This window comes from Hemitrygon akajei, chromosome 27 (assembly GCF_048418815.1).
Source record: "Hemitrygon akajei chromosome 27, sHemAka1.3, whole genome shotgun sequence".
NCBI classification, from domain to species: domain Eukaryota; kingdom Metazoa; phylum Chordata; class Chondrichthyes; order Myliobatiformes; family Dasyatidae; genus Hemitrygon; species Hemitrygon akajei.
In genome coordinates, this window is record NC_133150.1 from 17,934,981 (window position 1) to 17,951,532 (window position 16,552).

The window sequence follows — 16,552 nt, forward strand, 5'->3', positions numbered from 1 at the left end:
CAATTACTCAAAAACACATCGGAAATATAAAGCTGATGCTTGATTGATGTCACTAAAGGTAAATTATCCAATGGCTCACGTCAGACCAATATGATCATGAAGATGATGTCCTTATAGCTGAGGTTGCACTTGCCAAAAGGTAGTCATTAAAAGGCATCTGCCTGGTCAGTTTTCTTGTCAACTTTTATGCAAATCACAATGCACAAAAATAGAAAACTAAGGAAATGGAATTGGTGCCCAGGAATACAGTGTACATTGTTGTGCAAATCTGGTCTTTACTGAATGTAAGTGCATTAGATACAGAAAGAACATGCAAAAAAAATTCCAAATGTGTACCTTGCATAAAGTCATACATTTTTAAATATGGATGCAGTTTTCACAGAAATTGAGTTACACAATCACATATTCTGAGAACTTTCAAGCCAATGAGGTTTTACAAAAACAGTCAGCATAAGGATAGATATGCCTTCTCCAATGAAGCTATGCTTAACAGGTAACAGATGTCAAGTCATATTTGTGTTAACCCCTGAAGCTTCGATCAAGTTGTTTGAATGAATGTTAACAGTAATTAATTAAAGTGAGTAATAGCGCTCAGATGTTGAGGAGATTCAAACTGAGATCATTCTTAATCACCACATTAATAAAATATAGTGGAGTAAGTTTCCCATGCCAATCTGAGATGAAAAGCTTCACTCCAGCCAACAACCCTCATTAGGAATTCTGCATACTCTACATCTCATTTTCTGACAATCTGAATTAAAACTATCATCTCTGTTACAATTTTGTAGTGAAAATTGTGACTACAGTCAAAATATAAATCAGGAAAATTACTTCTAATGCCTTGTTTTTACATTTTGTTCTTAGAAAGGGCAGGACTGAGTTTGCTGGATAATGTTGGTATGATTTTGACTGGCTCTCCCATTAAAATCAAATTGAATTGATCCTCATTCAGCTAAACTTTAAAATCACAGCTGCCTAGAAATTCACTTCAGTTAAATACTAGTGAATATGTATGCAGCAATGCTTCTAAAATTAAATTGCATTCAAATCTGGAGAACCAAAGCAAACTCTACTGTATTGTCTGATAGAGAAAAGCTTCCTGACCTCTTATAATTGGACAACACTTTCTAGAAAGCTAGAAGATGAATTTCTATTGTTACACTGAACACTCAACACTTGTTAGCTATTTGCAATGGTGAACCCTTTTGATTTCAATAAGTCCAGAAAGGAATTACATAAATGAACATGCAGAGGAAATAGTAAAACGGTTACTTTTTGTCTTCTCATGAATACAAGGTCTACCTATGGATAATAAGAAGAGGAACACAGACTAATAAATTGAGAAAGATTTATCAACGAATCATCATGTCCTTAGCACAGTGGCTTACGAACAGCATTTTTAAAAAACTGTGGTGTTTGAAAACTAGTGGAGGAAGAAAAAAGGGTATTTGCCATTGTTGATTTTCAACAACAAAGATCCTTTACATAACGAAACAAAATTGGAAGCAATCACAATGAATTTATCTGAATGTCTTAAACTGCATGGTGGTTTGGTTTTGCCATGGAATTCTGAAGCACATGGAGTTTAATTAGCTCTCCATACAGGGCCTAGACTGGCTTCAAATGCTGCTGTAATCACATACCAATGCAGGCAGAACCTAAGGCCTAGCTGGAAATGTGTTTCTATTTTTGTGTCACACTGCATGGTGTGCAAAGGAGGAGCAACTTGAAGTCTCCATTTTGGGAAGCCTCTATTGCTAGAGTGCATTGTATTGCACTGCTGTTCCGCTCCGATTTGGTGATAGAGGCAGGCTACATCATTGCCGGTGTGTAGCTTCCAGAACGGAAATGTCTGCGTGCCCACAATCACGCAGGTTATGCAACATTGCAAAACAGGATGTGATGGAGCACAACTTCTATCTTGCTGTAAGTGTATAAAGACAACAAGGGAGATGGTTCTTGGTCTGGAAACAATGTAAATTGTCTGGGCATAGTGCAAATCTGAGAGATCTGACTCCCAGTCTTTTCATTATCTCCAAACACACGGAAGGCTCAACCAGACTATCTGCTGCCTCCCATTCTTTCAGAATCACAACATCACCATTAATTTAAATAATGTCACCTTGCACTAATCACGAAGTGTATTTTTCAGACACAGTATAATTTTGGGAGAAATATCAGTACTTACCTTTTCTGCAGACTGAGCGGTCCCAAAAAATATTGGAATGAAGGCTAACCAGACAATGCAGGTGGTGTACATGGTAAATCCGATGGGTTTGGCCTCATTGAAGGTCTCTGGAACCCCTCTGGTTTTGATGGCATACACGGTGCATGTGACCATGAGGAGCATGCTATATCCAAGTAAACAGATGAGAGACAGATCAGAAATATCACATTTGAGAATTCCACGAGCAAACTGGGGATTGGCAGTCTTTTGGTCGTCGTAGTCGATGTAAGAGTGGGGAGGGTCAGCAATAAACCAGATACAGACTCCCAACAGTTGCACTGAGATAAAACTGAAAGTGATCATAAGTTGTGAGGCTGGACTAATAAACCTGGGAGCAGTGACTGATTTCTTGCCTTGCTCGAATATCCGATAAATCCTGTTGGTCTTCGTGAGCAGAGCTGCGTAGCTGATACTCATTCCTAACCCAAGGAAGATGCGTCGCAAGGAACAGACGGTTACATCCGGCTCTGCTATCATTAGGAAGGTAATGGCGTAACAGAGGAAAATCCCTGTGAGGAGCACATAACTTAATTCTCGACCAGATGCCTTCACTATCGGTGTGTCGTTAAAACGTATGAAGGTAATGACAACAAACAATGTAGCAATGATACCAATAATAGCAAAAAATACAGGCGCAATCGCCCAAGGGGAATACCATTCCAGTTTAACTATGGGAATTGGGCGACATCCTGTGTGGTTCTCATTGGGTCGCATGTCAAAGTGGCAGACTTTGCAGTTGTATTTATCCACCTGGTATTGGTACCCATCACACAGTTCACAGTGCCAACAGCAGGGAATGCCCTTAACAATCTTCTTTCTCTCGCCTGGCTTGCACGGGAGGCTACAAATCGATGCTGGGACTTGTCGGGATCCTGACGGCCATTTCATTGTACGAATCTGGAAAAAAAAGACAAATTAAAGTTAACTCTGGTGGAAAACTATTTAAAAAAGTAGTAATCTTAAAATACATTTAGCATTATTAATTTAATAGACAATGAGTGTGAACAATTCATAAAAATTAGAAATTGGAATTACCCCTCCTCCGGATTTCTAATATCAGTTATCTTGTTTTGAAAATACAATGGCTATGCTACCTATGCTACCTTCACTAACTTCTAACATAGTTCTTGAAGGTACAGAGGAAGCCAATACCAGCATACTATTCTAATAATTAATGTTACCTAGTGTGGTGAACATAATTGGAGAAAAAAGGAGCAAATATTTATTTGTTTTTTTGTCTTGTGTCCAACCTGAATCAATGTCATCTGAACGTTATGTTCAACATTGTAACACATGCTAAGCTGTTTCAATAGCTGATTTTATGAGAATGGGTTGAACGAGCTAAGGCTTTGGAGTGAAGGAGGATGAGTGGTGACTTGATAGAGATTTTTAGACAATAAGAGGCATAGATTGAGTGGATTGCTGGATACTTTTTGCCAAAATGGAATTGGGGAATACGAGGGGAAATCATTTTAAGGTGATTGGAGGAAAGCGTAGGTGGGGATGTTAGAGCTCAGTTTTTTTTTTCAGAGTGGTGAGTGTGTGGAACACAGAGCCAGGAGTGATGGTAGAGTCAGGTACACTTGGGGCATTTAAAGAACTCTTAGATAGGCACATGGATGATAGAAAAATAAAGGGTTATGTAGGAGGGAAGGACTAGATTGGTCGTAGAGAAGATTAAAGGGTCAGTGTAACATCCTGAGCAGAAGAATGTGTACTGTTCTGTAATATCCTATGTTCTAAAACAAGAAATATCAGTCTTTAATATAGTACGTGACCATGACAATGAATACAGCACTACTTAAAGAGCTACAATTATCTGGAATTAACTAATAGAATATGGGAAAACTGTGTACATAGCGACTTTTGGTAAATTACGTCATTGCCCTCCATCCCTAAGACTTTATGCACATAGACTGGGCACGCTGCAGTAACATCAGACTTTAAACATAGGCCAGATCTTTATTGGATAGAGAAGGGCTGCTCCATCATTAGTTAAAAGATTCAACAGCACCAGAGCCAGCTAACATCAGTAATGGAACCTTTATAATGTTCCTGATGACCTCTATCTTACAGTTAAGTCATTCTTCTTGCTTTTCAGGGTTGTGGGGGGGAAGTGGAGAGAGAATGAAGGGCACCTGATTGCAATGCTCCCCACTTTGCACACGTCCTTTCTCTGAAAGACCACTTCCGTTGGCAGCCGGAGATGAGTGGTGTCTACACCAATCACCCACTCTGTATATCTGGAAACATCTGTTCCCGATTGATATTCGTGCTTTAACCTCTGATTTAAGCTCTTGCCATGGTGGGAGATTATGTTGTAAAATTTTTGATTCTTGCATGACCTGGCAGTTAACATGCCTTTGCAGTCCAAAGATTAACATAAACTGCAGGTTGTGCAGAAATGGTTTCTTTTAGCCTCACACAAGATTGATCAGCCTAGCACACACAGTTTTTAATACCCAGAAGATATAAACAATGCCCTTTCAAGTAAAATTTCTGCTCAAGGAATAACTACTTGTCATAACACCAAAGAGGTGCTTTTTGAGAAAAAGCAACTTAAAGTAAGCATTTCAAAAAAATGTGATGCTGAAGTGGTTTTACTTCCAAATTCAAACTTAACACTACTTGGAACTCAATATTTACACAAATGCTGCTGGTAGTTTTCAGTCTTTGTTAAGGATGTATAGCTGCCAAGGAAAGAAAAATGATAAGTAACAGTGGAAGAAAAATCTAAAGAGAAGCACGAATCCAGAACTGCAGGAAAGAGGCATGCAGTTTGATGGCTGTGAACACCATTTCATAAGGTAAGAGCAAAGTGTTTGAAAATCAAGAGACTTTTTCCTTGGAGAAAAACAGTGGAGATTGCCTGGCATGAGACGCAAATAGGTTTGTCACAGCTCGTTGCACATTCAGGGCTTGGAAACAGGAGAAGAGAGATGAAATTACTGACGATGTGCCTGTCACTTGCTTAATAAGTGTGTATAGGCAACATGTTACCTTGAAATAAGCTCCAGATATAGAAATATAAAAACTGAGGGAAATCTGACTGGCTAGGAACAGCACTGTCCTTATGTTGCAAGCTTTACTGCCAACTCTGCTTTACCAACTCACAGCTAACGAACTTGTTTGTTTGTGATAGTTAGCAGACTAATATGTCAATGTCTGTGATCAAGAACTACTGACATGCTGTCTCTCATTGTGTATTACTTGAACCATAAAACACTGTATTCCAGGGATTAAAAAACAAAAATACCATTGTTATTACTGAAACAAACATTTATTGGGAAATATATTTTAATATAACATTCTAACAAGTGGATAAACACTGCAGTAAATGCATTAAAAGGGACTATGAAACAATAAAGGCAAAATAAACTCTTTCCCAGGCACAGTCTATTTCAGATTAATACATGCACAGAAATAAAGAAAAAGCCAGATGAGGTTATCAATAAACTGGATGTGCTGGATGTTGATTTAGATTTAAGCTATCTGTAAGGCTTAAGCATAAGGCTTTCAACTGGCTAATTATTTGGAAACACTGAATGCCAGCCCAGAGGGAGTTTTGAGCAGCACCTGCTCTCATAATTCTGCTTTGCCTTTGAACTTAATGGGCATCTGCCCTCCTGGCACTGCAGTACTGCAGACTTGGATTGATAGCCTTACATTTCCATGGACAGCGTCCTTATCTCCTGCCAGAACCCCAACACAGGATCAGTGAAATCCCTGAAGAAATGGCTTAAATAACATTTTCTAATTTAAAAAATGCAAACAACTCCTGTAATATTTTAACAAATTCGGATACAGAAGAGGACAGTATGGTGATCTTTTCTGTTGACTTCTGATTGTATTGCTCCTGGCTTTGGCAGCAGATGAGGTCCTTATTGTAATTAACTGGGAGCTGGAATCAGGAATGTTAATCAATGCTCCACAGAGCCAATTGGACCTTAATGACATTTTCTGGCAGTTTTAAACATGGTCACAATGCAGCTCCTTCATATAGGGATAAAATATTCTTTTAACAATATTTGATATGGTGAGACTGCAACCATAGTTGTCTCGTTACAGTTTGGTTTCTGCTATTCATTATAAACAAGGATAATGAATCAATTGATTCAGTCGGAAGATCTACAAATCATTTAATAAAATTAGAAACATGGTTTATCAGGGTAGTGGTGATTCAGAAAAGAATGATTCATCTCTGCCAAGATAGAATAGAAACAAAGAAAACCTTAAAGAATAAACATTTATCTGAACACCACAGGCAAGTGATAGCCTTCTGGGCAACACATTGTGAGTTTTGCAATATTAGATCTGTGGCAGGCAGAAGTCAACACTGATATTGCTCCAGCTCATAGCCTCTGAGTTCAGATGAAAGGTTATTTTCATCGGACGTTCAACTAGTGGTTCATTTCATAGTATATACCACAATTGTTGACACAATGAACAACCTAATGTGACTTTAAAGTTCAGTTTTTGCTGTTTATTGAATGGGTTTATTAATGAAAATGTATTTTGTTCTTCAGGAATACATTCAAACTATGAAGATGGATTATCTATGAATAATTGTTGTGGTAAATAAATGATTGGTAAAAGAACAGTTTTAAAGAAATAGCTACATTGAATTAATTGAACTTATTTTTTATAAAATATAATTTCTGAAAATTCATAACCAATGAAAAATGTAGGTAATCAAAGACTGTGATATTGTTTTTAGTTCAGTTCAGATATTGTTATTAGTAAGAATATCAAACATTTCTTACTAATTTTATGATATCTGCAGTTTGTTAATCAAACCTTTGTGTTTGTACTAAAATAAAAGATACATTCTTAGATGCAATCTAAAGTAAGCAAACTAATATAAACAGAAAACCTTTCATCTGAGTTCTTTGATATGATTGATGCTGTAAGCTTCCTTTGGTATTGCACAGAGTCCATATATAAGGTTTTGTTTCATGAATCTGACCGCTCAGAAATTTTAATCTGCAGAGAGGCAACTGGTATCAGCAATATGTTTGAGCAATATCATCAGGGTACCTGGAGCATGACTATCCATCCTTCTGGACCCAAAAAATGTCTAACACCATGGAAAGCATCCTAGAATATGGGGAACGTGTACTTCCATTCTGATTTCAATTTCAGCTCTGTGCATGTTGTTGTCAGGCATGCCTGCCTTATCTGAAAATTCAGGAATTAATGGTACACCACCAAATATGTACCGTCACATTCTTACCATCACCTCAAAGGTATTGCTGGTATTTGTCATTCTCATCTGGTGCTGAAGAGTGGAAATAAATGCTGCTACTGGTGACCCTGTGATATCTTTCAGGAGGGCGAACCCTTGCAAAGAGGCAGGCCCCGATGGAGTACCTGGTACGGCTCTGAAAATCTGAGCCAGCCAACTACTGGGAGTACTTAAGGGCATTTTCAATCTCTCACTGCAACAGTGGATGATCCCACCTGCTTTAAAAAGGCAACAATTATACCTGTGTCTCAGAAGAGTAGTGAGAGCTGCTTTGATGACTATCACCCAATTGCACTCTCATCAACGGTGATGAAATGCTTTGAGAGGTTGGTCATGCTGAGAATGAACTCCTGCCTCAGCAAGGACCTGGACCCACTGCAATTTGCCTATCGCCACAATAGGTCTACAGCCGATGCAATCTCAATGGCTTTAGATCACCTGGACAACACAAACACCTATGTCAGGATGCAGTTCGTCGACTATAGCTCAGCATTGAACACCATCATTCCTACACTCCTGATTGACAAGCTACAGAATTTGGGACTCTGAACCTTCCTCTGCAATTGGATCCTCAACTTCCTAACTGAAAGTCCGCAATCTATGCAGCCTGGGGATAATATATTTTCCTTGCTGACGATCAACACTGGTGCACCTCAGGGGAGTGTGATTAGCCCACTGCTCTATATCCTCTATACATACTTTATGACTATATGGCTAGATATAGCTCATATACCATCTATAAATTTGTTGATGATACAACCTTTGTTGGTAGAATCTCAAATGGAGATGACAGGACATACAGGAGTGAGATATACCAGCTAGTTGAGTGGTGTTGTAGAAATAACCTTGCACTCAATGTCAGTAAGATGAAAGAGCTAATTGTGGACTTCAGGAGGGGTAAAACAAGGGGACACAAACCAATCCTCGTATAGGGATCAGAAGTGGAGAGTGTGAGCAGTTTCAAATTTCTGGGTGTCAAGATCTCTGAGGACCTAACCTGGTCCCAGCATATCGATGCAGCTATAAAGAAGGCAAGAAAGTGGCTATATTTCATTAGGAGTTTGAAGAAATTTGGTTTGTCACCTAATTCACTCAAAAACTTCTATGAATATACTATGGAGAGCAATCTGATAGGCTGCATCACTGTCAGGTACGGGGTGGGGTGGGGGGGGGGGTCTCCATCTTGGTTACTGGTCTCCATTGTATCCAAGTCAACTTCAAGGAATGCAACCTCAGAAAGGTGATGTGCATTATTCAGGACCCCATTCACCCAGGGCATGCCCTCTTCTCACTGTTACCATCAGGAAGGAGGTACAGAAGCCTGAAGACACACACTCAATGATTCAGGAACAGCTTCTTCCCCTTTCCTATATGATTCCTAAATGGACATTGAACCCATGAACACTATCTCACTTTTTAAAAAAAATATATACTGCTTCTGTTTTTGCACGATTTTTAATCATTTTAATATACATATATATTCCTGCTGTAATTTATTTACTTATTTAGTTTTTTCTCTTTCCATATTATCATGTATTGCATTACACTGTTGCTGCTCAGTTAACAAATTTCATGTCACATGCCGGTGATAATAAATCTGATTCTGATTCTGATTAAATCATTGCTACTGGGATGGTAAAACACGGGAAATTTGTCTATTTTTGAAGAGTTGTAAAAAAATGCATTTTACTTGTGCCTTGCTCTCTGAATATTTTACATGAAAATATTTTGTCATAGTGCTTTATAAGGTCACTTATCATCAGTCACTGGATGTGGATTTCACGGGTAAATTGGGCTCATTGCCAGCAATGATTAAATGGCATACAGAGAAGAGGTGGAAGAGCTCGAGGCCAGGTTCATCTTCCTCAATGTTAAACAAGACAAAGGAGGTGGCTATAATTACTTCAGGATAACTCACACCACTGACACTCCTCATTACATCAGCAGCATAGCAGTGGATACTGTGAGCAGATTCAAACTCTCGGGAGTACAAAGCTCGCCAAGCCTCTTACAGTCTCAAAAGGCATTATACACACAATCAGGAAAGCTCACCAATGCCTCTACTTTCGGAGAAGGCTAAAGGGAGCTGGACTATGCACATCCAATCTCACATTATAGGATGCACCAGTAGAGAGCATTCTAACAAACTGCATCACAGCACGGTACAGAAACTGTACTGTGGCAGAGAGGAAAGCTCTACAATAAGTAATCAAAATTGTCCAGTGCATCACTGGCACTAGTCAACCCACCATCAAGGAGATATATAAGTGTAGAAAGGTGCTGGAAAAGGGCTGGTGTCATGATGAAGAACCCCACCCACCCTGCTCATGAACTGTTAGTGTCACATCCATTAGGGAGGAGGACATGTAGCATCCATGTCAGGACCACCAGAGTTAAAAAAAAATAATGTTCCCCAAGCAGTAAGGTTTAGCAACACCTTCACCTTCCAATGCACACCTCTACGCCCTCAACCACCACGACTTTATTATTTCCTGTCAGTGACCTCACATCACTTTATAGACACAATCTATGGTCAATCTATGTACTCTAGTTACCTTACATATTTTTATTTATTGTGTTCTTTATTATTAATGTGTTCTTTGTCTTCTTGTATTTCTATTTGTGCTGCATCAGATCTGGAGTAACAATTATTTCCAGTACATTAAACAAACTTGAATCTTGAATAATCTTGATTTTATAGTCCACTCCTAATTACACATTGATGGGTCCTAGGTCCCATGACAGAGGAAACTAAGAGTACAAGTACATGGCTTCCTGAAAGTGGCATCATAGGTGGATAGGGTTGTGAAGAAGGGCATTCAGTACAGAAGTTCGGATGTTATGTTGCAAATGCTAGCAAGGTCACATTTGGAATATTGTGTTCAGATTTGTTCACACTGCTTGAGAAGAGAACTCACTTAGCTGCAAAATGTGCAGAGGAGATATATGAGAAGGTTTCCAAGATTCAAAGGAGGGAGTTAAGGAGAAAGGTTTAAAGCACTGGGCGGTTTTCATTGGAGTGCTGAAGAATGCAGAGTGATTTTATAGATAAGGGTATACTCATGAGGAAATGTGTATAGTCTGTTCTCCAGAGTAACGGAATCAAGAACGAGAGGGCCTAGGTTTCAGGTAAGAGGTAAGAAGTGTATCAGGAACCTGAGGGGTAAACATTTTCTCCTAGGGAGTGGTCAGTATATGGAATGGGCTGCTGGCGGAAGTGGTTAAGACAGGTATATTAGCATTTAATATTTGGACAGGCACATAGATAGGAAAGGGTTTGCGAACATGGGCCAAACATGGGATTGATTTATACAGCAAGTTTGGCCAAAGGATTTATTTTCACGCTCTTTGTGTCTGTGACACTATGACTCTCTGAACTGAAAGTCTTGCTAGAATGTATCAGTTCAGAGTCAATCGCATTAATGGTCTGGAGTTAAAAAGATTGTCAGAAAAAGGAAGGATAGTGCATTTCCTTTGCTGAGCAACATTGGTCAAACAGGTTTTTTACAACACTGCTGCAATTTCCTGGTCACCATTACTGATAATAGGTTTTTAATTCCAGACTTAATTAAGTAATGAAGTCTGAATTCTCAAGATTCTAAGCTAGAATTCAAGGACCAATCAGTTGACAGTATAAGTGCCAGATCTCTGCTAAACAACATGAACACAGTTTATGTTTAGATGTCGTCACTACCTCCTCCCGTAGATGCTGTCTGGCCTGCTGAGTTCTGCCAGCATTTTGTGTTTTTATTGAACACAGTTTATCTGTTGTTCCTCCTGCTCTGTAATCAGTCACTGAGCAGGCTCTAAGCACTGTAGGAAATCTTTCTTTCTGAAACAAAAACCTACCTTAGCTTTACATAGCAATACATTCTTTGCCTCAAACAACTACCATGGTCTTCTCTCTCAGCTGATATAGATCAGATTAATGGACTCTATAATCTAGTTCATAGCACTGTTATTTTGACTATAAAAATTAACTTGGTATGAAAGTGTATCTGCTACTAAGCAAATTACATTATACTTCATGTATACAATGTTGATTTGGCTGCATGCAGCTTGTCAACAGTGCTGAGGAAAATGGTTTTGGAATATACTGCAAGATCAAGTAAGAACATTATCAGGATTTAGATGCAGTGTTAAAAGTGCTTCTACAAATGCATTGCTAAACTCCAGACTTCACTCTCTAAACACCTTCATCACACTAATTTCAAGGCAAGCATCATACTTAGATTTGAAGACTAAAACTGCACACACAGTCTAAATTAGGCCTCACCAAAGCATTGCAAAACCTTAGCAGTATTTCATTATTTTTATACCCTAAGTGCCTTATAACAGATCTTTTCTAACTGCAGTACTAGCAATTTTGCTTGATCCAATGTCCCAGCGTACCATGATAACGCTGTACATAATGGAATGTAGTGGTCTTTATTGACCATTAAGAAAATAGAGGGGCAAACCTTCTTTGCCCCAAGACTTGGGTGGCAGAATGGGGCAGATGGTACAGCTGCTACCCCACAGCTTCAGTGTCCAAAGTTTGATACTGATCTTTTGTCTTTTGCACTGTCTCTGCGGAGTTTGCCTGCTCTCTCTGTCACCATGTAGGTTCATCTGAATGTGTTGGTGCCTCCCCCCCACATCCCAAAGACATGCAGCTTAGTAGTTTAATTAACTACTGTAAATTACCCCCAGAGCGTAGGAGTGGGGTAGAATCTGTGTGAAGTTGATGCAAATGCAGGAAGAATGAAATGGGGTTGGTGCAAAATGGCCACTTGATGGAATGAGGGGCCTGTTTCTATGCTGTGCTCAATGATCATCTTCTCCTGGGCCAATTTGTCTCTTCCAATGTAGGCCTGAATGCACTCTTTTGCTGTGAACCTGGCTCTCTACATACAATGTCCATGTATTAATGTGTGAAATCAGAACTTTCTCAGCACAGGCAAGCTGCTGCACTACAAAATGACTTTGACAGTTGGTGAGGCCCCATATTCAGGGTCGTCAAATGTAATGGCTAATACTATTATTCAATGCTTGTGAAAATCTTTGATATGCATAAACTTTTAAAATACAAGACATCAAAAATTCTGTCCTTTACTAGCATTTGAATCCATATTAAAATATTACTTCAATCTTGAGAACTCTATCTAATGTAACGGCCTTTTCTGTGGTACCTTAACAAATACTTTTGCTAAATACAGACATCCTGCATCCACTACCCTCTCCTTATCCTCCCTGCTAGTAACTATGTACCTCAAAATATCTCCATTCAAAATGTCAAATACAAATTTTCTTTCATAAAGCAATCCAGATTCAGCTTAACTATGTTATGATTTTTAAGCAGCCTGATTAGATCTCCTAAGTGACGGATTTCAACATTTTAATAACAGCAGATGTGACATTAGTTGGCTCATAATCGTTTCTTCCACCCTGCTTTCTGACTTAACAATGATACCTTTTTTCCTTCTCATTCAGACTGGATTAGTTCCAAATTCTAGAGAATATTGTCGCATGTCTTACTTTTTACATCTGATTTACTCCTATAATCCAATTTTATTCCCTTTATTTATTTTTTTGGTCATTTGTTGCTGATTCGCAAATTTCTCCCATTCCTTAGGTTTATTACTTTTGGATCCATGATAAGCCTCTTCTTTTAATCTAATACTTGCTTTAATCTCCTTAATTAACTGTGGATTGCTTTCCTCTTGTGTATCTATATCTGAATGGAATTTGCATTTACTGAACATTTTAAAACATTACTGGTCGCTCATTAACTAGCAAATCTTTTAATCTATGTTTGATGAAAGATCAATATACCCCTGATGCTATTATTGGCTTTTCTAAAGTTCAAGGTTCTAGTTAACAACAAGCCTGCATCTCCAAAACAACATATAAAATTCTATCATTTGGATTCAGCATTCTCCAGAGGACCCCTTATTTTCAGTTCACTAATTAACTCTGCCTCTTTATACAAAATAAGGTCAAAGTAATCTGGTATCCTAGTTTGTTCAATGACGTCTAATTCCAGAAATCCATGTTGAATGTGATCTATAAACATATCATCCAAATTACTTTTGCCAATTTAATTCACCCAGTCTATTTGGAAATGTAAGTGCCGCAAGATTATTGCATTATCTTTCCTCAAATATTCCTTATTTCTTGATTAATTCCCTTTCCAAATATGAATCTGTTGTAATCCACTCCAACATGTATTTGTTTATCTTGCACCCATAATGATTTGAATTGCAGGTTATCTGAGTCAAGATTTTTTCTCGAGACTATTCTTAGCTGATCTTTTGTTACCAGAGCGCTCCTTTTATAATTGCCTGTCCTTTCTAAATGTCAATATTTAATTTTAATCCATATACCATCTCCATGCAACCATATCACTGTAACAGATTTGCCACTATTTGTGCCTTCAGTTCATCTATTCTGTTTTAATTAGTTTGTACAATCATATGCAGAATCTTTAATTTTTTTCTTAGCAATTTTATTTTGTTTGTTTAACTGATGTACTATTAATGGTAAATTATCTGTGCTTTCCAGTCTCCTTCTGCTTCTCATTACCCAAGTCATTACTGTGCTCAATGGCCTTATCATCGCTCTTCAATTGTACAACTTTTCCTTCACCTTAATCCCATACAGTCATTACCAGTAGCAATGTAAAGCCTTGTTTAAAGTTGGAGCACACTTTTTGTCAGCCCAATTCACTCTCAGCAAAACAGCTCTGCCTTTCCCAATGCTGACGATGGTGTTCCATGAGTCAAAATTCCTTCCAACCCCAACATCTTTAAGCTATGCACTAAATTCTGATTTCTTGGAAAGAATTGCTTATGATTCATGTAACCCAAAGATTATTACTCTTGGTAAACTGCATTTCAAGTTGCTTCCTATTATCCAAAGTTTCTCGTCATACCCCCTTCTTGAAACTTCCTCAGTTACAGTTGGGCCATGATAAGTGGATCTTACCCTTTTATTCCATGTTCTTATACAGCCCCAAGAAGGGCAGGCAATGCAAATCTTAGAGCATTTCATTAGGCAAATGGTATTATTTTGCCAATTATATTCTCTTCCACCAATGATTGGCATATATTAGCATGTATGACGTGCGGGCATCACTGAACCATGGCTGAAAGATTATAGCCGGGAACATAACATACAAGGATGCACATTGTATTGAAAGAGCAGGCAGGTAGGTAAAGGGGGTGGCATGGCTCTGTTGGTAAAAAATGAAATCAAATCATGAGAAGGAGATGGCATAGGATCGGAAGGTGTTGAATCATTTTAGGTTGAATTATGGAACTGCAAGTGTAAAAATGACCCTGATAGAGATATATACAGACCCTCGAACAGTGGTAAAGATATGGTCTACAAATTACAATGGGAGATACAAAATGTATGCCAAATAGGCAATGTTACAGTTATCATGAGGGATTTCAATATACACGTAGATTGGAAAAGTTAGGTTGATGCTAGATTCCATGAGGGGGAAGTTCTGGAATGCCTATGAGATGGATTTTTAGAGCAGCTGGTGGTTGAGCCCACTAGGGGATCAGCTATTCTGGATTGAGTTTCGTGAAATGAACCGGAATTGAGTGGAGAGCTTAAGGTAAAGGAACCCTTTGGGGACATGATCAATCATAGCATGATAGAATTCACCCTGCAATTTTAGGAGAAGTTAAAGTCAGATGTATCAGTATTACAGTGGAGTAAAGAAAATTACAGAGGCATGAGAGAGCAGTTGGCCAAAATTAATTAGAAAAGAACACTGGCAGGGATGGTAGCAGAGTAGCAACGGCAGGAACTTTTGGGAGCAATTCAGAGGCGGATATACGCATCCCAAAGAGGAAGAAATATTCTAAAGGCAGTATGGCTGACAAGAGAAGTCAAAGCCAACATAAAAGCCAAAGAGAGGGCAGATGGCAGAGCAAAAATTAGTGGAAGTTAAAGAATTGGGAAGCTTTTAAAAACAACAGAAGGAAACTGAAAGAATCTTAAAGAAGGAAAAGATGGAATACAAAGGCAATATTAAAGAGGATATCAAAAGTTTCTTAACATTCATAAAATGTACAAGTATAAAAGATAGGCAAGAGTAGATGTTGAACCACTGGAAAATGATGCTGGTGAGGTAGTAATGGAGGACACAGAAATGGTAAATGAACTGAATAACTCTTTTGCATTAGTCTTCATGGTGGAAGACATGAGCAGGTTGCTGGAAATTTGAGTATATCAGTGGGCAGAAGTGTGCGAAGTTGCCATTATGAGAGTGAAATGTCTGAATGTAGATAAGTCAGCCAGATCAGATGCACGCCAGGACTCTGAAAGAGATGGTTAAAGAGACTGTGGAGGCATTAGTAATAATCTTTCAAGAATCAATTGATTCCAGCATGGTTCTGGAGGAATGGAAAATTGCAAATTTCACCCATTGTTGAAAAATGGGAAAACACAGAATGAAAGGAAGTGATAGGCTAGTTAGCCTGTCATCAGTGGTTGGGAAAATATTGGAATTGATTGTTAAGGATATGGTTTTGGGGTACTTAGAGGCACACTGATAAAATAGGCCATAGTTTCCTCAAGGGAAAAGCTTGCCTGACAAATCTGTCAGAATTCTTTGAAGAAATAACAAACAGGGGAATTTGCTGGTGTTCAACCATAAACAAGAGAAAATATGCAAATGCTAGAAATCCAAGCCACACACACAAAATGCTGGAGAAACTTAGCGGGCCAGGCAACATCCACGGAAAAGAGTAAACAGCTAATGTATCGGGCTGATACCCTTCATCAGGTCACTTTTCAGTTTCCCCAAAACTTTCACTCTAGCAATGGCAACATCACACCAGACCTGATGAAGGGTCTCAGCTGGAAATGTTAACTGTTCACTGTTTTCCATAGATGCTTCATGGCCTGCTGAGTTCCTCCAGCATTTTGTGTGTGATGATTAGTTGATGTTGTGTACTTGGATTTTCAGTAGGACTTTGACAAGGTGCCACACATGAGGCTGCTTATCAAATAAAGAGCCCATAGTATTACAGGAAAAATACTAGCATAGATAAAGCATTGGCTTTTTGGCAGGAGGCAAAGAG

General features: G+C 38.6%; 1 protein-coding gene across 5 annotated transcripts in view; it reads right to left on the reverse strand.

Moving 5' to 3' along the window:
• LOC140717154 (metabotropic glutamate receptor 4-like) overlaps window positions 1-16,552 on the reverse strand; it is a 1,225,436-nt gene that overhangs the window by 295,304 nt on the left and 913,580 nt on the right. For all 5 annotated transcript variants that reach the window (XM_073030426.1, XM_073030429.1, XM_073030430.1 and 2 more), the window contains exon 9: window positions 2,189-3,124. In XM_073030426.1, the coding sequence (XP_072886527.1) occupies window positions 2,189-3,124 (936 nt within the window). The remainder of the gene's footprint in view (window positions 1-2,188; window positions 3,125-16,552) is intronic.